Here is a 21,531-nt window from a genome sequence, read left to right as displayed (position 1 = left end):
GGGGAGGGATTTCCAAGCCAGAGGGTCGATGTCCAGACAGGCGAGATGGAGTTACAGTGAGCAGGATGGCGTTAGAGGAGCAAAGTGTGTGGGCTGGGTTGTGGTAGGAGATTAGCAAGATCATGTAGGAGAGGGAGAGCTTAAAGAACCATCTCGTGACACAGCTATCATAGGAATATACCTGTTCGTACACCTGCCTGATGGACTTTGCACTGATGAGACCCTGAAACAAGTAACCAAAAAAATCCTTGAAGTGGGGAAACAACTGAATTTAGAAATGGGTGGTTCAGTTGTCAAGGCATGAGAAGAAATTTAGCTTGAGATAGTAAATAATAATAAAGCAATAATGATAACATTTGTTAAGTACTTATGTGCTAAGGGCTGAGGTAGATACAAGATAATCAGTTCCTGTCCCACATGGGGCTTTCAGTCTAAATGGGAGGGAGAGCAGATATTGAATTGAGAGGAAGCTGATTGAGTTCCCTGAAGCAAGTGGTCAGGAATTTTGGTTTGATGCAAAGAATGAGTAACCACTGAAAGTTTTTGAGTGAAGACACATCGGCTGAAAAACATTTTGGAAAAATGATGTGGGCAGCTGAGTGCATTGTATAGACCGAATCTCAGCTCCTCCAGGAGGCTTTCCCAGACTGAGCCCTCCCTTTTTCCCTCTCCTCCTCCTCCGCTCTCCATCACCCCCTACCCTACCCCCTTCCCCTCCCCACAGCACTTGTATATATTTGTTCATATTTATTACTCTATGTAGTTTATTTGTATGTATTTACTATATTTTATTAATGATGTGTATATAGCTATAATTCTGTTTATTCTGATGGTATTGACACCTGTCTACTTGTTTTGTTTCATTATCTGTCTCCCGCTTCTAGACTGTGAGCCCGTTATTGGTTAGGGACCATCTCTATATCTTGCCGATTTGTACTTCCCAAGTGCTTAGTACGGTGCTCTGCACCCAATAAGTGCTCAGTAAATGCAAATGAATGAATGAATAAGCACTGAGTTTGCTGCAAAATAAGCAAATCGGACATAATCCTTGTCCCCCACAAAGCTCACAGTGTAAGAGGGAGGAAGAACGGGTATTTTGTCTCCATTTTACAGGTGAGGTGACTGAAGCAAGTCACAGCAGGCAAGTGACATAACCAATATTAGAATGCAAACGTTTTACTGTATAAAAGCTGAAATAGTTGAAGTGAGAGTGAGACGGCAAAATTTCATCAGAAACCAGAAAAGCGTTTCTCAGCTGAAAATGAAGCAGTTTATTGAGATCGTTTTTGCAGCTTCTTGAAGCTTGAATGGTCTAGTTTAAATTTGTTGTGAAAATAAATACATTTCCAAATGCCATATACTAGGAACTTCTAAGAGCAAAATTCAGAAGCACCGCATAATTCTTCTAATCCTTTAATCCTTGGAAAAATGTGGGCTTTTTACCCCACTGACATTTCTCTCGTCATAAGGCAATGCAGTGCAAGCCGTTTCCAGTTTTGCAACTCTTTTGCGGTGTCTGTAGAAAGGATTGTCATCTCACAAAAAGTTAGTGTTTCAGGTTTGAAAGTTAGAACGTTGATGTGGAACTTAATCCTGTTTGCTTATGGCCTACATTATAAATGTCCCAGATGCTGTGTTAAAAAGTCCTCATAGTTCTTTTTAAATATGGATATATTGAAGATAATGATCTCTTGTCATTGATTGGAAGCAGAAGGCATTTTAACTAGTTTTTTCCCCTCCCCAAAGGCTAAATGGATTTTTTATAAGCCTATTAGCAATGTGCTTCAACTTCGTATCAGTCAATATGTTCCAAGAAACTAAAGATTTAAAGTTTTCTTACACAACTTTATATTAGGAAATAAATCTCTTTTTGGGTAAAAGCTTTGGCCACTTAACAGAGTGGTCTAGAGGTAGGCAGGCAGTCTGCCATGAACGTTTCCTTTCCATTTGTTGGAGACCTGAATCATGAAGCCTAGTAGTTGTGTGACTGGATAGGCAGCCAACCAGCCATCTGGCTGACCAAGTAACTGATTAGCTGCTCCTAGCCTGCCACAGGCCTGACTCCTAGGAGCAAGCCTTGGGGGGTGAGGCGGGGGGCTGGCGGTTAAGTTCGAACCCAGCAAGCGGCCTGCCCACTGTCACCTTGCTTTCCAATCGTTTAGTACAGTGGTCTGCGCACAGTAAGCACTCAATAAATTCGAATGAATGAATGAATCTGTCTCAGCAGGAGCCCAAGGCCATGGTAGAGGTAGCTCCTTTCCCTCTCCTTCCCTCATCCCTTCCTCTCCCCCTCGTACCCCTCTCCATCCCCCCATCTTACCTCCTTCCCTTCCCCACAGCACCTGTATATATGTATATATGTTTGTACATATTTATTACTCTATTTATTTATTTTATTTGTACATATCTATTCTATTTATTTTATTTTGTTAGTATGTTTGGTTTTGTTCTCTGTCTCCCCCTTTTAGACTGTGAGCCCACTGTTGGGTAGGGACTGTCTCTATATGTTGCCAATTTGTACTTCCCAAGCGCTTGGTACAGTGCTCCGCACATAGTAAGCGCTCAATACGATTGATGATGATAGGGAAGGCCTCCTCTTCCGCCGGACCCTCAACCCACTCCCGTTGCGTCAAAACTTATTCAGCAAGGTGTCAGAGACAGAGCCTTTTGGGGACAGGGACTGTGTCCGATCTGCTTCTCCTGTATCCACCACAACGCTCAGCACAATGCCTGGCACATAGTAAGCGCCTAACGAATACCACAGTCATCACTATTGTTCCTGCTCGCATTCCCCGCCGTTTCTGCCCCCCCCCCCATACCTAACGCTGGCAGCAGCCATCCTCTTTTCTCATCCCTTCCTCATCCCCTTCACCCCTGGTTCCTCCGCTGGAACCTGAACGTCAGCAGCAGTTAAAGGTGTTCATATCCCGCTCTGCCTCTTTGGATCGCTACTGCAGGGGCTTAACCTTCATGAGAGATTGAGCCTCTCAATCCCCTCAGGCCGTCTTCTCTGCCCCTGACATTTTTTTTTTTTTGTGTGTGTGTGTGTGAGAGAGAGAGAGAGAGAGAGAGAATGAATATGAATGAGAATGTGTGCGTATATATGAAGTTTGAGGGTTTGGATGACAGCAGTATGTAACTGTGGTTGCCATGGCTCTTGTAATCCTAAGTGGGTTCTACTATGACCCCAGAAGGCTCCTTATTTGCAGTGCTCTGTACACAGTAATTGTTGCAAACATACCATTGATTTATTATTGATTGATTAAATACCCATTTCTCTTAGAGTACAAAGGTTGTGTTTTTACAAAAGCCGTGATATGAGGAAACCTCCCGCTATAATCCTCAGCCTGTCTCTCGCCGCATACACATGTGCCAGAACACAAGCCCAAACCGGCTTATGCTGCTGGAAGACCATTACCTAATTATCTGATCACGTCCTAGTCAAAAGTGTGTTGAAAATATGAACTGTGCCCAAACTGAGTATTGGGCAAAGCATTCTTACATGTTTGCAGCCTCCTGTCTTTGCAGTTTCTAACCTGTTCTGATTTCTTTGGGTAGACTAGCTGCTCTCCCTAGGCTCATCCCGTTTTCTCACCCCACAGTTCTCTAAATTGGACTTGAGCTCATTCAAAGTTTACTTTTCAGATCAAGGTTAAAGAGGAGTAAATTGAGTTAGTAATAATAATAGTAATGGCATTTATTAAGCGCTTACTGGCTATGTGTCACACTTATATAAAAAGGCAATCTGTCTTGCATTACCTGATGATGGGAATTTGGTAGATGTTGAAATACCTGAAATGTTTATTCATTTTTGCGTGCAGTGATTCTCAGGTGTTTACTAAAATGCTCTACTGTGGGACATTTAATGTTTTATTTGTATCATAAAGAAAAGGGCAAAATTGCAGCCACATTGTTGTCTTGTTTAAAAAAAGAAATATAAATTAACTGGGGACTAAATTGTCCCTTGAAAATATCTTGTATTCCCTGCTGATCATATTTCAGATATTACCACTGCCTCTTGAGTTAAGTCATTGGAATATGGCAACCTTTTATTTAGATTGCAAGGCAACTGAGTAAATGTTGTCTTGAAGGATGGTGCACAGTGCTGAGTTACTGTTTTCACTCGTAAATTTTTCAAGAATGTTTTTTATCTGTTCTTTTTCACTGAACTGGTGTCAAGTATTCTGATTTTGGGATGGGGTATTAGTTTTCCTTTTCTGTTTAAATGATCATTTATTCTAAGAAGGTCTAATTTTATTGGTGGCTCAGCTTTGATCCCTCACCGTTTGGAGCTAATCTACTAGCTTTGGGCCTGTCGAAGCTGATTTCATTTTGACACTCTCCCATGCCATTCACTGAATCCTCTGGAAGAGGAAAATGACTACAGTCTAGCTCCATTAAATAGACCAGATAGCAGTAAGACCTCTTCAGGATAATGTCCTTGGCATAGAGAGCAAACAGATCAGATGGCGTTTCCCTATAATCCCCAGAGTGACAGCACAGTGCATTGCCTCCAAAACCTCTGGTGGATTGCCTGAACACTTTCAGTAATAGTAATAATAATAATTGTGTTATTTAAGTGTTTACTGTGTGCCAGGAACGGTGCTAAGACCTTCACTGGGTACAAGCAAATCGGATTGGACAGAGTCCCTGTCCCACATGGAACTCACAGTCTTAATCACCATTTTGCAGGTGAGGTAACTGAGGTACAGAGAAGTTAAGTGATTTGCCCAAGATCACACAGCAGACACGTGATGGACCCGGGATTAGAATCCAGGTCCTTCTGACTCCTGTGCTCTGTCCACTAGGCCACACTGCATCATCCTGCTCCATGAAACAAAGCCATTCCTCCCTTGAGGGTAATGGGCACATCACATAAAATCCCATTGTAAATGTACTTCTCCATGTAACCTGTACCCGGGCTGAAGCATCATCTGTTTTTATTTTTAATTGTCAGTGTGTTAAAGATTAATTCATAGTTTTCCTAACGTTTCTATCTTTAAATTCAAGTTAATCGGAAATCACTATTTAAAACATGTTTTTCTTTTTTAAAATAAGTTGCACGTGGCTAATTGCTATGCTAAACTATCTGAATGTAGAGTGTTGAAACTTTATCTAACCTGGGGCTTCACTGACACTGTCCAGTCTCTCTGGCTGCTCCTTTTCAGTCTCTTCTTCTGGCTGCTCCTCTGCCTCTCCCGCTCAAGGTTCAGTTTCGTTCCCCTTCTGTTCTCCACCTACGCCCACTCCCCTGGTGAGCTCATTCGCACCCGTGGCTTTAACTACCACCTCTCCTGATTCCCAAATCTTTGTCTCTTCGGCCCTAACATCTCTCATTCTGTGCAGTCTCACGTTTTTCATTCAGTCATATTTATTGAGCGCTTACTGTTTGCAGAGCACTGTGCTAAGCGCTTGGGAAGTACAAGTCGGCAGCATATAGAGACGGTCCCTACCTAACAATGAGCTCACAGTCTAGAAACATTTCCTCTTGCCTTCAGGACATCTGTTCTTAGTTGTCCCACCGACACTTCAAACTTCACAGAACTCATTTTCCAAGCCCTCTTTCTCCTCAAACACGTTGGCATGAGTCCATTATAATTCTACCTTGATAGCATTATTATGATCACATCTCCTCCAAGAGGCCTTCCACGATTAACCTCTTTTCCCTGGCTCACTCTCCCTTCTGTGTCGTCTATACTCTTGGATTTGTGACCTGTGAGCATTTGGTATTCGCTCCACCCTCAACTACACAGCATTTATTCATTCAATTCATTGAGCACTTACTGTGTGCAGAGCACTGTACTAAGCGCTTGGGAAGTACAAGTTGGCACACATCTTTAAATTCTGCATTATATATTACTTATTATTGTCTCTCTCCCCCTCTGGGCTGTAAGCTTGTTAAGCGCAGGGAACACGTCTGCTAATTCTGTTGTATTATACTCTCCCAAGCACTTAGTACTATGCTTTACTCTGTTGAGGAGGAAGGGCCAGACAGGATGACTTCAACTCTTGTGAGGTACCTTAAAGATCTTGGGGAGAGAGATTCACCCTAATAATGTACCATTGCTCCCACTGGAAACCTGAAACTACGTTTTAGATGGCTGGATCCAAAAGATTGAGAGGTGATTTTTTTTTTTTTTATGGTATTTAAGTGCTTACTATGTGCCAGGCACTGAACTAAGCGCTGGGGTAGATATAAGCTAATCAGACTGAACACAGTTCATCTGCCCCATGGGCCCACAGTCTTCTTCCACATTTTATGGATGAGGTAATTGAGGCACAGAGAAGTTAAGTGACTTGCCGGGGTCACACAGCAAAGTAGTAGAGGCGGAATTGGAACCCACGACCTTCTGACTCCTGGATCCATGCTCTATAGACTAGGCCGTGGTGCTTCTATTTGTGAGAGAGGAAATGTCAATTATCTGTAGCTGCCAGGGAGCTGTAGATACTCAGTGAAATGAGAGCGCTTGCTGCTGAGGTTTAGTTTTTGGTAAGGATTCATGTGGTTTTTGTATTAAAGTTCTTAAGCCATTTTCTAGCCGTGATTTATACCTGATTGATGTTTGTAAGCTGTCTTGAATGGTAGAGAACCATCAGAACAGTGACTTATTGAGAAGATTTTCCAACAAAATTATGTAAAAGTTGCTAGTGTGACTATTACTTGGAAACACTTGAATTTTATTTTAGTGTTATTGAAGCTGTCTGGGCGTTTGAGTAATTCTGATGCTGAATAATGCGGAATTTAAAAAGAAACTTGGTCGATTCTCCAATTATTATCTTGCAAGTTAAAATGGCCCTTTCCAGCATAATTATCTCAAGGGCACAGAAAATTCTGTTTTCAACATCGGGCAGCAATTCGGAGGTGAAATGAAGAAGCTTCTTTCCAAAAGAAGAACTGCATAAATAGTAAATGAGACAGATAAGTGGATCGTCTGAGCCAAAAAGGAGTTCACATATCTGCTTAGCAATGGGTGAGCCTTGCCAGGAGTGTATGTTTGACACAGCCAAAATGCAAGAATCTGTTTTGATTTATGGATTTGCAAATGGTGCAAACCTTTTGTGAGCACAAATAGACCCCTCTGACTTGGTACGTTATTTTACTGTAGAATCCATAGTCGCTTATTGATTGTACCAGGAAATTGAAAATTTCAATAAATAATCCAACTACCTTTATACTTCCCTTCATGTTATAAATTATATACTCTAAATTATTTATATTAATGTCTATCTCTCCCTCAGGAACTTGTCTACCAACTCTGTTGCACTGTTCTCTTCCAAGCATTTAGTGCATTGCTTTGCACACAGTAAGCACTCCATATGTACCATTGAGGATGATGATTAAAATATCATTGGCCAGTTATTGAAATGACAAAAAATAAGTCTATCTCAAGAGAGCAAAAATATGGAAATTATGATGTTTGTTTTTATGATAGTTTTTGTAGAGGGAATTTCTTTCTACTTGGCCTTTCTACAAGCACATGCCAGTTACAACAATGCACTGATAAATATAGTAACATGGTGAAAGGCAGAAAGTTAAGTGGTTGGGTCAGAGTAATTACTGCCTATCAAAAGATTATTAGTTGAACCTTCAGAGATGATTGATCTTTAAACTAGAATGTAAACTATTGGGAAAATGCAGCTAGAGTGGTAGTGTCGTCCTTCGGTTCGAAGGCAATTCTGCCGATTGCAAGACTGTTTCCATGTGTAATTTCTAAGCGGGTGTTTTTTGAGGTCCAGCGAATTTTTACTTTTTGTGGGCATTGTGTCTAGTGTGCTACTGCAAAACAGCTACACGGGATTTCTTTTTGGGAGTTATTTGCACCTTTGTTTGTGAGAATGCCACCATGTTATGCTCTAATGATGGGTTGTGTGTATTTACATCATCACCTCTGCGTACGTCAGGTTTTTTTAATAGAAAGTCAAAATCTTTTGGTCATATCACTTCAGGATTTCTGGCTTCTCTACCTGCAGCTACCTAGCTAGGTGAAAACACTCTTCCTCAGTCCCTTCCTACCCATTCATACCTTTTCCCCAGAACTTAGCACAGAATCACCACCCAGAAGAGTAGTTAATTACCTTATTATATTTGTAAGTTTGTAAAGTGATTTTTTGGGTGTTTGAACACAATTTTAGGATCCGTTGTTTGGACAATGACCTAAAGAAAATTTGGTATCAACTGCAGATTTATGTAAATGACTCAATTGACTTTAAGTTTGGTCGATACAAAGAGGAAAACGTGGGACAAGAACAAATAAATATCCCTTTTTGAGTTCTCAGGAAAGGGAGGCAGGATTACATCCATCCCTGAGGTGCTGTGGAGTAAGAAAGAGTCAACGATAAAGAATTGTGCTGAGCAAGTAAGGACACTTATTCGGAGGGAGGTCATATGTAAAACTAAACAGCTCGCTAGTGGTAACTGAATCAGTTGCTGTCCAACCGAATAGCTGCTAATTATGTAGGAAGGAGAGAGGGTGGGGCTTGTGGTCATACCAAGAGCATCTAAGCAGCAGAACACTATTGAGCTCTCTTAGCGACCTAACGGCAGGTAAGATCAGCTCGTCAGAGGGGAAGGTGGTTAGGTTTGATCTCTTTGGGATTTTAGAAGTTATTTGGGGAAAATATGGCAAGGTTTCTATTCCTCTCTCCCCACCCCCCACCTGCAGCAAGATTGCTTTTGTAATAATTTATAGGATAATGTACGTTGGTTTCAAAAAGTTTCCTGCAGTAAGAAGACGTGCTTCTTTCCTTGCCCTTTCAGGAAGAAAAGTTTGGGGGGACTTCTTCTTTTTAAAGTATATAGGTTGGGGGGACTTTTTAAAGTATATAGGAAGAGAATGTTTAAGGGAAAAACCTAGTCATTGCTTTTAGGAAAGAAGCCTTAAATGCAGTGAATAATCGGGGGCTGTAATTCAGTCTGATCTGTTTCTAGGAAACCTCCGCAGGGCAACATTATCTCAGTTTGTATAAATCTACAGAGTTGGGTATTTTAGGGTACTCTAGAGTTGTAGTGAATCATGAATGCCCTGTTAAAAATTAAACTGAAATACCGGTTGACTTTCAGCTCTCGGAAGTCTTCAAAGCACGATTCTGAAAGACAGAGCTTTCCATCATAATTCCTGATTCTGGCTGAGACAGGTAGCAGTTTTATTGAAAGTCAGGAGCAGCAGCTCTAAAAATTAAGCCCTTTCCATTTTTATGTCCATTTCCACAACAGGCAAATTTAGGGAGTAGAGGTTGTGGGTAAGGGAAAACAGAGAGGGGAATATTAGGAAAAATAATGGGTGTTATACAAGCTTTGGCTCTTGATGAACAGAGGAATGAATTAAATGACTTCATTCCAAATCCCTGAGTAATGGCTGTTGCCTTGCGTTCTAGAAGCAATAGTTTACAGCGAACAGCTCAATTCACTGAGAACTGGCTCGATGAGAGGAAAGTCATTTAGGGAGAAATCTGTTCCAGTTTGTCTTATCGTTAAAAAAAAAAAAATAGCAGGCGCAGGAGCACGACTTGAAGCCTTTTCAGTTCGTCCCTTTCCCGATCTTGGTCCCTGTTGCTGATTTGACAGTCTCTGGTCTTTCTCCTTTCTGTGCGTACATCTGTCCTTTGTTTGTGCTAGTGGGGTTTGCAACACTGAATGTGAGGGAGAAGACTGTTGTTGCTGTGCTGTTGTTTTAACAAGCCGACTGAGTGAGCATGTACCTAAAACAGAGCTTCTAAACCATGAAGGAAGAGAGTCCACAGCGACGTAGGTTTTCTTCATGTGCTGTGGTTTCGCCTGTTGTATTTCCTCCAAGAAACGATGGCCGAAAACTTGTCCGGAATGCTTCCTTTGGAGGATACAATGAGCTTTCTCCGGCACTGCCAGGTTGGTTAGCTTCATCTACCATTTTTGCTCTTCTACTGTGCAGAATTTTTCATTCGAGAGAGACACATTTTGGCCTTTTCAAGTGGTTTTCCTTTAAAAAAAAATGTAATGAAATAGCTTTAGTGAGAACTTGCATTATATTATAATGGATATGGGCTTTATTATCACCCTCTTGCTCTACTATATATATGTATATACTCACACACATAGACACGTATATATTTGTCTTAACTGAATTATTGTTCATGGACATTTTAAAACTGGAACTTGTAGATTAAAGGAAGGCTTTTGAGTTTTTAAAAAGCATTCATTTTCATATTTATTGCAAAACTTTATTATATCCTGTCCTGTAAAATGAAGATCTTTCTAGATTTGAGACTAACTTCCACTTTCAAAAATACATTTTACCAAAGGTTTTGCAATTGAATGCCAATATTAAACTTACTTTTAGAGCAGTCCTCAATGAAGTCTATTCATATGAAAAAATTTACCTTCATCATGCGTTAAAAAATATCTAGTACTCTTATGCAGTGAATTTATTTGGTAAACATCATTGGAAATACCTGTTTTATCCTTTATTTAGGTTTGGATTGACTAAAAAGTGCACTTGGACACTAAGAGATTCAGTTTTACTTCAGTTATCTGTGTGAACCAGAGGGTTTGAGTTGATAGTATTTTCCAAATGAGAAAAGTGGGTCGTTCAGGTTTCCGGACATGATGCATTTAAGGCAGCATGGTGTTGATTAATTAGATTAAAGTGAAAATTTTGTTTATCATTTTTAGGGGGACCTGTTGGGATTATGTAGGTTTTGAAATTTTTCCAGTATAAATGTGTATTTCTTATATGCTTTAATTGTCCCGTAGTTCCTGGATTATATATTCATATCTGCTCTTTCAGAATTGTTTTGTGTCCTGCTCGTTAGAAAACAATCTGCTTAAGTTTCTTAAAATAGGAAGTATTTCCAAATAGATTTTTCCTGTTTACTAATTAATGTCTCACCCAACCTAATTGTTGTATCGGAAGTGTTGTTCTTTTTATTGTAACTTCGGAAGTCTGAAATCACAATGCTGAATTTATATGTACATGCAAACTTTGGGCAGAAAAAATGTATAAGCTATATTCAGTTGGAAAGAGTAGAATGCATTCAACCAGAAGCACACGTAAGCTTGTTCTCACAAAGCTGAATGTGAGTTGTTTGTTCACTTGGGCTTGTAGCGATAGCAGCCAACTTTACCCAGTCTTAGTTTTTTTAGGACATTTTTGTTGCTTGGCCATTTAAAGTGCAATTCTCATTTTCTGCTCAAATTGAGGCCTGTTGTTCTCCTGCTCTGTGTGACCTACTCTCTGTCTTTTGTCAGCAAGCTTTCTTGCATGAGCTGGATTTTCTTGACCTTCATACAATGCCTCTAAGATTTGTGAGATGGATGGAAAGAATATAGCCATGGTCAGTGTTCCTTTAGACTCAGAATGTTATATTTGAACTAAAATAGGCTTTCAAAGTGTGTTTAATTGTGCAAGAATTATCCATTTCTACCCAACCATCTCTGTTCAAGGGTATCTATAGAGTACCTTTGCAAGCATTGCAGATGGATGGAGTGAATACAACAATAAAAAAGCCTTGTAATTCAGCAGTTAATGGCTAAACTGTCGGTTCGCCCTGGATTAGAATACAGCAAAGGTCATCTTGGTTAAAACTGTTTTAACTGAAAAAAGCAATGTTCCTATTAGTCATTTGTAGCATCATAAAGAAAAGACATGTTAGCATATTGTACTCCTATGCCAAAAACATTGTGTTCTGCTACAAATGGTAACGCATTTAGCTTGTACATTCAAAGTATTTTTAACGTGTAGAATTCTGCTGGGCTTTCTAATGGTCCTGAGATTAAATATTTACTAAGCAAGTCTTTCAGACAACTGTATAGATATCAGCCAATCTGTCAACATTTATATAGTTTCTGCTGTGTACCCAGCGTAGTATTAGGGTCTGAGGGGATTTTTAAAAGTTGAAAAATCAATGCAGATTTTTTTACAATGTAACAGGAGAGGCAGCATGGCATGGTGGATAGAGCACAGGCTTGGGAGACAGAAGGTCATGGGTTCTAATCCTGGTTCCTCCATTTTTCTGCTGTGTGACCTTGGGCAACACACTTAACTTGTCTGTGCCCATTACCTCATCTGTAAAATGGGGATTGAGACTGTGAGCCCTACCTGGGGCAAGGAACCGTGTCAAACCTGATTTGTTTGTATCCACCCCAGCGCTTAATACAGTGCCTGGCACATTGTAAGCACTTAACAAATACCATTGTTATTAATGACAAATATTATTATTTTATGTTATTATAAGACAAATACAAAGACGTACAACTTTCCACGTAATGCGCCTTTTGGGAGATGTGTGCAGGTGGGTGACTCTTGAGCTTTCCATTGCTGTATTAGGAAAAAATTGGAGGTGATACTGGGATCCTATATTGAGAGTGCCATAGGAAAACCTTTTGCTCTACCCTGTTATTTCTCTAGATCCACTCTCTGATCAGAAATTGGGAACCAGCTGTTCTTTGGATCTCTGGAAGCCTCATTTTTCATCCCCAAAGAAGTCTGTGACTTTTTTACCCTCTCTCCCAGCCCCTGCACGTTCTCCCCCCCCCCCCCCCCCCATTCTTGCAAAGCTAATCTTTCCACTCCTTCACTTCCCATCCCCTGTTCTTGCACTTCTTCCTACCTGGAACTTCCCATCCCCCTTTCAAATCTCCCAGTCTGTGCCTCTCCCCAACCTCAGAGCCCTCTTGGAAAAACCCCCTCCTCCAAGAAGCATTCTCTGACTATTCTTCCCCCTCGAGGTTGTCAAGCAATGCCCACCCTTAACATGCTCACCAATCCTTTAGCATTTTGTGTCTATTTCGACAGATACATTTACTTTTTCTATTTGTTCTGTTATATTCCTTTTAACACCAGTTGTAGTAGCTTACTTTTTCTTGTTCCCACTAATTAAATTTGTTTCTGCCCCTATCTTTCCCATTTAAAATGAGTACTTCTTGAAGGCAGGGATTGCGTCTTCTGCTTTTATTATACTCTTCCAAGTCTGCAGTAAAAACTTAATAAATATTAATAGTAATGGGATTTTTAAAGTGCTGATTGTGTGCAGAGTGCTGTTGATTGATTTTTCTGGTTCTTACTCCAGGGTTCAAAAAATAGGAATATGCCTCCAGTGTTTATATTGAAAGCTCATACTGGTGGATTGCCAAGCTGTATTTCAAACCATAGATTAATGGAAGCATTCCATAGACATACATTTGAGTGATGCAGAAACATGAAATTACATAAAGCTATTCAGAGCAGTGTACTAATTATTATGTAGCGAGAGTCGTTGAATTGGCACAAAAATTGTTTCCCCAGTAGCGAGTCAAGTTGAAACATGTCAGAACCAGTTTTCTCACCGGAACACTATATATGGGGGTTTGTTCCCGGACCAAGGTCATTTACCCTAAAATTGCCCACAGTGGTGTACTCAATCTATTCGAAATAGCATTTAAAGCCTCTGCTCAGAGACAGCCACCTCTTCCTTGACTGCTGCGGAGGCTGATCTCTCTGAGTTGCTGTCTCCTAAAAGTCCACTGCGTTTGAAAATGTTGGTGGGGGCTCCCTTCAGTTCACCTGGCAGGAGGGCTTGATTGTCTGTCTGTTGCTTCTTCTTCTTCTCACATATTCTGTCCAGGGAGTCTGTGTCGCTCTGAGGACGGCTTCAGTGCTGGTTTGCTGGCTCCTGTCTAGGGTCTCCCTCTCAGTGAGCTCTCTCTGCCTGTGGGCATCGAGCTTGGCTCGTCGGGGACGCTAGTGAAATTGCTCAACATTCTGGAAGCGTCCTCCTGGTAGACACGTGTCCGTCACAGTCCTGTAGGCGGGTGGATAGATTATGGGCCTGGGATTCTGAAGGATCTAGGTTCTAATCGTGGCTCCTCCATGTATCTGCTGTATGACCTTGGGCAAGTCATGTAACTTTTCTGAGCCTCAGTTACGTCATCTGTAAAATGGGGATTAAGAGTGTGAGCCCATGCAGGACAAGGACTGCGTCCAACATGATTAACTTGTATGTACTCCAGCATTTAGAAAAGGGCTTGGCACAGTAGGTGCTTAACTAGTACCATTATTACTATTAATATTATTAATATTACTAGTAATAATAATAATAAACACCTCTATGGGTTTTTAGGCCTTCTCTTTGGTATGACATTTGATGCTTCATTGTCGGTAAACTCTGCCCATTTCCCAAAATACATGCTAGTTTTCTCCTGAATCAGTTTCCTACAGAGTGTACTGCCCGGTCAGCCATATTCGGCCTTGTGACTCGCATTGTTGATGCACATGTTTGGGAAGAGCTTCCCAGGTGTAAAATCATACATGACCTTGGTTTTCTCTGGGCTTTTCTTCAGTAATGCTCTTCTGACTTGGGGGTGCAAGTCACAATCTCCTCTATGACACCTTCTGCCCAGCCCTGAAAAGCAAGTCATCAGCATTCAGGAGTTTCTGAGGGTCTCAAAGACTTTTTTAAAATGTGTCTTCAAAGCTTATTGAGTTGAACGAGCTTCACATGGGAGGTGACGCTTATCAGGCACGCATTTTCAGGGCTCCCAAGCACCTTCTGGGTTATACACTTCTTGGCCTGAACCCAGCTTTGCTCTGATGGGAATGGGAAGCCTTCAGCTCCCTCTCAAATGATCATAACCCATCGTGTGTTAACCTTTGAGTCTTGGTGAACTTTTCAGGGCATCCAAGATTGCTTTTGCAAATTCAGTACCGAGGATTGGGTGGGGTCAATCAATCCGTGGTACTTATGGAGTCCCTACTGTATCCAGAGTACTGTAATAAGTGCTTGAGACAATATAATGCAACAGAGTTGGTAGACACACACTCTGCCCGCAAGGAGCTAAGCCGTTCTTCCTATTGCTACCAGTTTGAAAAGATCTTGCCTGTTGTATTTTTTTATTACATTTGTTAAGTGCTTACTATGTTCCAAGCCCTGTTCTAAGCACTGGTGTAGATACAAGCTAATCAGCTTGGACACAGTCCGTGTCCAACAAGGGACTCACACTCTTTTACAGATAAGGTAACTGAGATACAAAGAAGTTAAGTGACTTGCCCAAGGTCAGACAGCAGAGAAGTGGTAGAGTCAGGATTAGAACCCAGATCCTTCTGACTTCCAGATCTGTGCTCTCTCCACCAAGCAATGCTGCCCCTCATGCATTCTCTGTTGCATTTTGGACTTGTTTTTTGCCTTTATAACTGAGCAGTGTGGTCAATACAAAACAAGTGAAAGTATGTGGAATTCAGTCTGTCCTACAAAGTGCTCACAATCTGTTGCAACTTTGTGATTCAGGAAATGCAAGATTAACTATGTTCTTCTGTCGAGAAGAAATCATCTAGGATCTTGCTGGTGGTGGAAATTAAGGAAACATTTCATTAGTTGACAGTCCCCTTCTTTTAAGCTGTCTTTTGAAGATGGAGGCCGTGCTGACATCGTAAATGTGTGGCCATTCTTCAGCATTCCTTCTTTTGAGGAAAATCTCATAGGTGTGTCAAGTAGTAAATTTCAGGCATTGCAACTCCAGGGCATGTGCGTGTTTCCTAGCTCATTCGGCAGAACGACCACAGGGTTTTATAGGCCTCCCTTTTACAGTGATCATTTGGAGCTTCTGGGTGATGTTCATTTCTTTCTTTGTTGCATTTCTTTCAAAAGCTGTCATCTGTTTCAGCGTCATCTCCCCAACCTCCCGTACCCGGTCTTGACACCTGCCTAGTAGGGAGCGTTCCAGAGATATGTCCAGTTGCTTCTCATTAGCTGGAGAGTCTTAGTTCAGTAAAGCTACTGGGAAGTTCCTTCGAAGAACCTTGCAAGGACATGACATGAAGTCCTTCGCTCTTCCTTAAATCGATTGTTTTGCCAGCGAGGTGTAGAAGCGAAGGAGCTGCTGGTCAGTCCAACGCTTAGGAACTAGAACAGCTCCAAATGATCCATCCTTCTTTCAAGTCTCTCTGTCAGTTAATCCTCTAATCAAGCCAACGTTGACATTTGAATGTGGGTATGTCTACACTGTGTTTCTCTTATTGGGGAGGTGTGTATATTGGATACCAATTCCACCCATTAATGAAAGACTTAACCTTTAAATTCAGAGGAGGTGAGTGAAAGGCAGCTGAAGGAACTGTGGACAGTCGAAGAAAATAATTTTGACCTTACCGCTTGGAGAGGATCGCACTTAAGCCGGTTAAAGTTGCTGGCTGGTGGGAAGGGTAGTAGTCTGGCCAAGGCAAAGGCTGACCTCAGAGGGAGACCCTCCCGGTGCTTAGAACAGTGTTTGGCACTTAGTAAGTGCTTAACAAATGCCCTAATTATTATTAATTATTATTTAAGGTACCCATCTCAAGGAAGTGCCTACCAGGAAACCAGACTTTAACTGGAACAGACCTCTCTGGGAACAAAATGGGGTCAATTTTAAGGGCTCCCCTTAGTTGTAACAGAGCGGCCTCATTACCTGACACGCCATGCAGCTTTGCTAAAGGTACCCTCTGATTGCATTAAGTGCTGGTGTTCAGGTCTCCCCAGTAGTAAGCTCCCCCCTCTAGACCGTAAGCTCATTGTGGGCAGGGAATGTGTCTGTTTATGGTTGTAATGTACTCTCCCAAGTGCTTAGTACACTGTACACACACTGAGCACAGTAAGTGCCCTGTATATATGTTTGTACATATTTATTACTCTATTTATTTTATTTGTGCATGTCTATTCTATTTATTTTATTTTGTTAGTATGTTTGGTTTTGTTCTCTGTCTCCCCCTTTTAGACTGTGAGCCCACTGTTGGGCAGGGACTGTCTCTATATGTTGCCAATTTGTACTTCCCAAGCGCTTAGTACAGTGCTGCGCACATAGTAAGCGCTCAATAAATACGATTGATGAGTAAATACGATTGAATAAATGAAGTAGTAAATTACAGCATTTTCAGTAATAGTGATAATAATTGGTAATAATAGTAGTAACTGTATATTAAGTACTAACTGTGTGCAGAGTACTGTATTTCACACAGGTGGAAATTAGACACGGTCCCTGTCTAATAAAGCAGTTGGACATGGGACTCCCAGACTGAGCGAGAGGGGGAACAACTATTCATTCCCATTTTACAAAAGAGGAACTGAGGCACAGAGAAGTTGTCACTTGCCCCTGGCTGCAGGTGTCCTACCTGTTTATCTTGTATCTACCGCAGCACTCAGTACAGAGCCTGGCACGTAGTAATCACTTAACACATTCCACTCTCATTATATTACTTCCCAGCAGGCTGGTGGCAGAGCCAGGATTAAAATCCAGGTCCTCTGACCCCCAGGCCCATGGTCTTACCACTAGACCGCACTGCCTGTCAAAGAAAGAAAGAGGTACGTGGAGAAAAACCCCAAGAATGTTAGTAATAATGACCATTGTTATGGTACTTCATCATCATCATCAGTCGTATTGATTGAGCGCTTACTGTGTGCAGAGCACTGTACTAAGCGCTTGGGAAGTACAAGTTGGCAACATATAGAGACAGTCCCTACCCAACAGTGGGCTCACAGTCTAAAAGGGGGAGACAGAGAAGAAAACCAAACATACTAACAAAATAAAATAGAATAGATATGCACAAGTAAAATAAATAAATAGAGTAATAAATACGTACAAACATATATACATATGTACTTGTTAAGCACTTATATGTCAAGCCGTATTTGAAATGCTGGGGTAGATACAAATTAACTAGGTTGAACACAGTTCCTGTTCCACACGGGGCTCCCATTCTTAGGAGGGCGAACAGGTGAGGCACAGAGAAGTTGAGTGACTTGCCCACGGTCACACAGCAGACACGTAGCAGAGCCGGGATTTAAAACTCAGGTGCTCTGACTCCCAGGCCTGTGCTCTTTCCACCTGGTCATGCTGCAAGAAAACAATTATGCAGAAACACGAGAATTAAAGGAAATAAAATTGAAAATCTTCAAGTAGCCTGCTTGCTGTATAACTGAATCTCTAAGGTATTGTAAAGGTGGTAGTGCAGTTTACCATTCAGCCTCAGAGTTGGTCACCATTTTCTCACACTGCAAGTACAGTGTCAGCACATTTTTGTTAACGTAATTTATGAAATAGTTTCTCTTTGTAACCAGGTTTAAAGTTATTCTCTTTCCAGTAGCTCTATTTTTTCATTATTAACCTTTTCCAAGAATGAGCTAAAACTCTTCAAAATCAAATACACACTCAAGTTTCAAGTCTGTCACGGCTGGTTTACTCATGTTTTCTTAAGTGGTATTTGTTAAGCGCTTATGTCGTATTCTTTTTAGTATAGTGAATTTGTCTTTATCAGTTGCTACTGTGTGCATTTATTCCTTCAATTGTATTTATTGAGTACTTACTGTGTGCAAAGCACTGTACTAAGTGCTTGGGAGAGTACAATATAACACCAGGCACATTCCTGCCCACAACGAGCTCACAGCCTAGAGGGGGAGCAGACATCAATATAAATAGATAAATAAATGAATTACAGATATATACATATGTGCCGTGGGGATGGGAGGATGAATGAATGACAGCACAAGTTAAAGTGGCGCAGAAGGGAGAAGGAGAAGAGGGGAGGGCTTAGGGAAGGCTTCTTGGAGAAGATATGCCTTCAATAAGGCTTTGAAGTGGGGAAGAGCAATTTTCTGCCTGATATGAGGAGGGAGGATGTTCCAGGCCAGAGATAGGTGATGAGATAGATGAGATCGAGGTACAATGAGAAAGTTAGCATTAGAGGAACAAGGTGTGCAGGCTGAGTTGTAGTAGAGTAGGGAGGAGAGGTAGGAGGGAGCAAGGTGATTAAGTGCTTTAAAGCCAATGGCGAGGAGCTTTTGTTTGATGAGGAGGTGGATGGCAACCACCGGAGTTTCTTGAGGAGTGGAGAAACATGGTGTGAATGTTTTTGAAGGGAAATGATTATACAGTGTACAACAATAATATATATGTGTATATATGTATAGATTCAAGGCACTTAGAGACTATGTAGGAGAACAGTGTCATCTCTTCCATCAATCATTCTATTAATAAACCTCAGGAAACCCAAGTGTTTCATTTGTATTGAAACTAGCTCAATTTACGTTAGAAACAAACAGACATATTTTACAGCAGTACTTTAAGATGAAAAGTTGGCATTGTTAGTTTTTGTTAAAATGAGTTGGCTACACCTGCTATTCATTTAGATCAGTTACTTTCAGACTTTGCAGTGTGATGATCACTACATTGGACAGACCACCAGTGGACTGGGATCTTACCCCATCTGACGCCCTTACTCACCTTTGGGGATGAGATGGGGAAACCTGCCTTTTTCCTCTCTCCCTAGTCCCAGAAGCCTGGGAGAATAAGACCTTGGAGTTGCATTCCCCTGTGCAAAGACATACCTCAGTCAATCAATCTGTCGGTCAGTGGAATATACTGAGTGCTTACTGTGTGCAGAAAACTGCACTGAATGCTGAGCAAAACACAGTACAAAAGATTTCATAGATTAAATCCAGAGCTTACAGTCTAAAGGGGGAGACCAACGTTTTAAATGTACGTATATATACATAAATGCTCTGGGGCTGAGCGTGGGGTATCACATGCTTAGGGGGTTGAGACCCAAGTACATGAATGAATGATGCATGAATGATGGTATTTTTTAAGCTCTTACTATGTACCAAGCACTGTTCTAAGCACTGGGGTAGATACAGGGTATTCAGGTTGTCCTGGGCTAACAGTTTTAATCCCCATTTTACAGATAAGGTAACTGAGACACAGAGAAGCGAAGTGACTTGTCCAAAGCCACACAGCTGGCAAGTGGCAGATCCGGGATTTGAACCTATGACCTCTGACTCCCAAGCCACGCTGCTTCATCTCTCCTAGAGTTGAAATTCTCTGTGTATGTTAGGTCCAACAGCTCCACTGAGGCAATGGCTGATACCTTGAGGACTACCAGTTTGGAGGAACTGCTCCAGAAGGTTGACTAAACATGCAGACGTAAACTGTCCATAGGTGGGCCATTAAATTCTGCACGATTTTGTCAAAAACAATGAGATCATTCATTCTGTGGGCCAAGAGGTTGGGGTGACCTTAGGTAATGAGGAATGCGAAGGAGGATGTAAGAGAATGTGCGAGATTCTGTGGTGATGGATCTTCCAAGCGGAACTGCTGTGTGTTCATGGAGGGAGTTGCATCAGAAGATGATAGAGAGAGAGACATGGTGACTCATCATATGATCGGTAATCAATACCTGCTGAACACTGACATAGAGGTACTAGGGAGATTTAAAAAAAGAACCAAGTAGCATCTCTGCCCTTGAATCACAGACTAATAAACATGCACAAACCTACAAGGGTGGCGCGGGGGGGTAGGTGACAAGACACATGGCAAAAAAGAGAAAGTTAAGCATGGAATTCTTACCACAGAATTACTCCAAGTGCTAGGAAGCAGTTACTTCCTTCTGGGAAAATGAATATGATCCTATTAGCAGAAGGCCCCGGGGATTTGAAGGAACCAGGCGGGCAGGGCTGGCCTCAGACATGTAACCATCCAGAGGTGAGAAATAATGTGCTGCTGCCTTCTTCCCTGACCCCAAGCAACTGACACACAAGATGCTGTGTGTGATACACCAGGCACACAGATACATAAAGGTGTCCCACCCAACATTTAGCCAAAGTCTCCCGCTATGTTGAATATAAGAGCAAAAACAAATGATAAATGCGTTACCCTGACAATCGTAACCTTCCAGTTTAGCCGATCTCCAACGATACGTCTAAAGTCAGAATGGAAAATCCTTCTCGAGTTGCAAGGCCATGCCCTCTGCCCACCCCCAACACACACACACACACACACACACACACACTCTCTCTCTCTCTCTCTCTCTCTCTCTCTCTCTCTCTCTCTCTCTCTCTCTCTCTCTCTCTCTCTCTTTCTCTTTCTCTCCTTCCCCGCTCCCCCACCACACACACCTCACCTCAACCAGAGGTGTGTCCTGAGTCCGCCGTCTCCCTCGCATACTGCCTGAGAGGTCAGGTGGTCATGTTGCTCAGCTACATGGGGCTGGAAGGCTGAGGGCATGTGCGTCCCCCTGCATGTGTGCACAAGCTTGTGTGCCTGTGTGCACATGTGTGTGTGTGTGTGTGTGTGTGTGTGAGTGAGAGAGCGAGCCTTCCCACTACTACTGCTTGTAAGCTTAGAGGATAGTAACCCTGTAACCTCATTATGGACAGGGAACCCATCTGCTCCTTGTGTTGTATTGTACTCTCCCAAGTGCTTATTACAGTGCTCTGTACATAGTAAGCACTCAGTAAATACTATTGTTTGATTGTGATGTATCCATGATCAAGAACAATGTGGCTCATTGATGATAAAATGTGGAATGTCAGCTACATGGTTAGACCTACAGTTGGGCATCTTTTTAAATTTTTATTTACAGTGCTTGTCACATAGCGCTTAAAAATACCATCATTTATTTTTTTATTTTACTAGCTTTTTTGTAGGGCTTTTCTGTGATTCTGGGCTTTTCTCCCCCTTTTAGACTGTGAGCCCACTGTTGGGTAGGGACTGTCTCTATATGTTGCCAACTTGTACTTCCCAAGCGCTTAGTACAGTGCTCTGCACACAGTAAGCGC

The 21,531-nt window shown here is 41.7% G+C and overlaps 1 protein-coding gene across 4 annotated transcripts in view; it reads left to right on the top strand.

The window, feature by feature from the left end:
• The window catches only part of OSBPL8 (oxysterol binding protein like 8), a 234,558-nt gene that overhangs the window by 137,146 nt on the left and 75,881 nt on the right, over nucleotides 1-21,531 (top strand). The window contains exon 2 of one of the 4 annotated variants that reach the window (XM_038756017.1): nucleotides 9,617-9,865. The exons of the other annotated variants lie outside the window; for them this stretch is intronic. Within the exon in view, the coding sequence (XP_038611945.1) occupies nucleotides 9,721-9,865 (145 nt within the window). The 5' untranslated portion in view covers nucleotides 9,617-9,720. The remainder of the gene's footprint in view (nucleotides 1-9,616; nucleotides 9,866-21,531) is intronic. 4 annotated transcript variants of the gene reach the window in all.

Source organism: Tachyglossus aculeatus, chromosome 14 (genome assembly GCF_015852505.1).
Source record: "Tachyglossus aculeatus isolate mTacAcu1 chromosome 14, mTacAcu1.pri, whole genome shotgun sequence".
In the NCBI taxonomy this organism is placed as follows: domain Eukaryota; kingdom Metazoa; phylum Chordata; class Mammalia; order Monotremata; family Tachyglossidae; genus Tachyglossus; species Tachyglossus aculeatus.
Note: the sequence above shows the minus strand (reverse complement) of the source record. Positions and strands in the feature narration are given on the sequence as shown.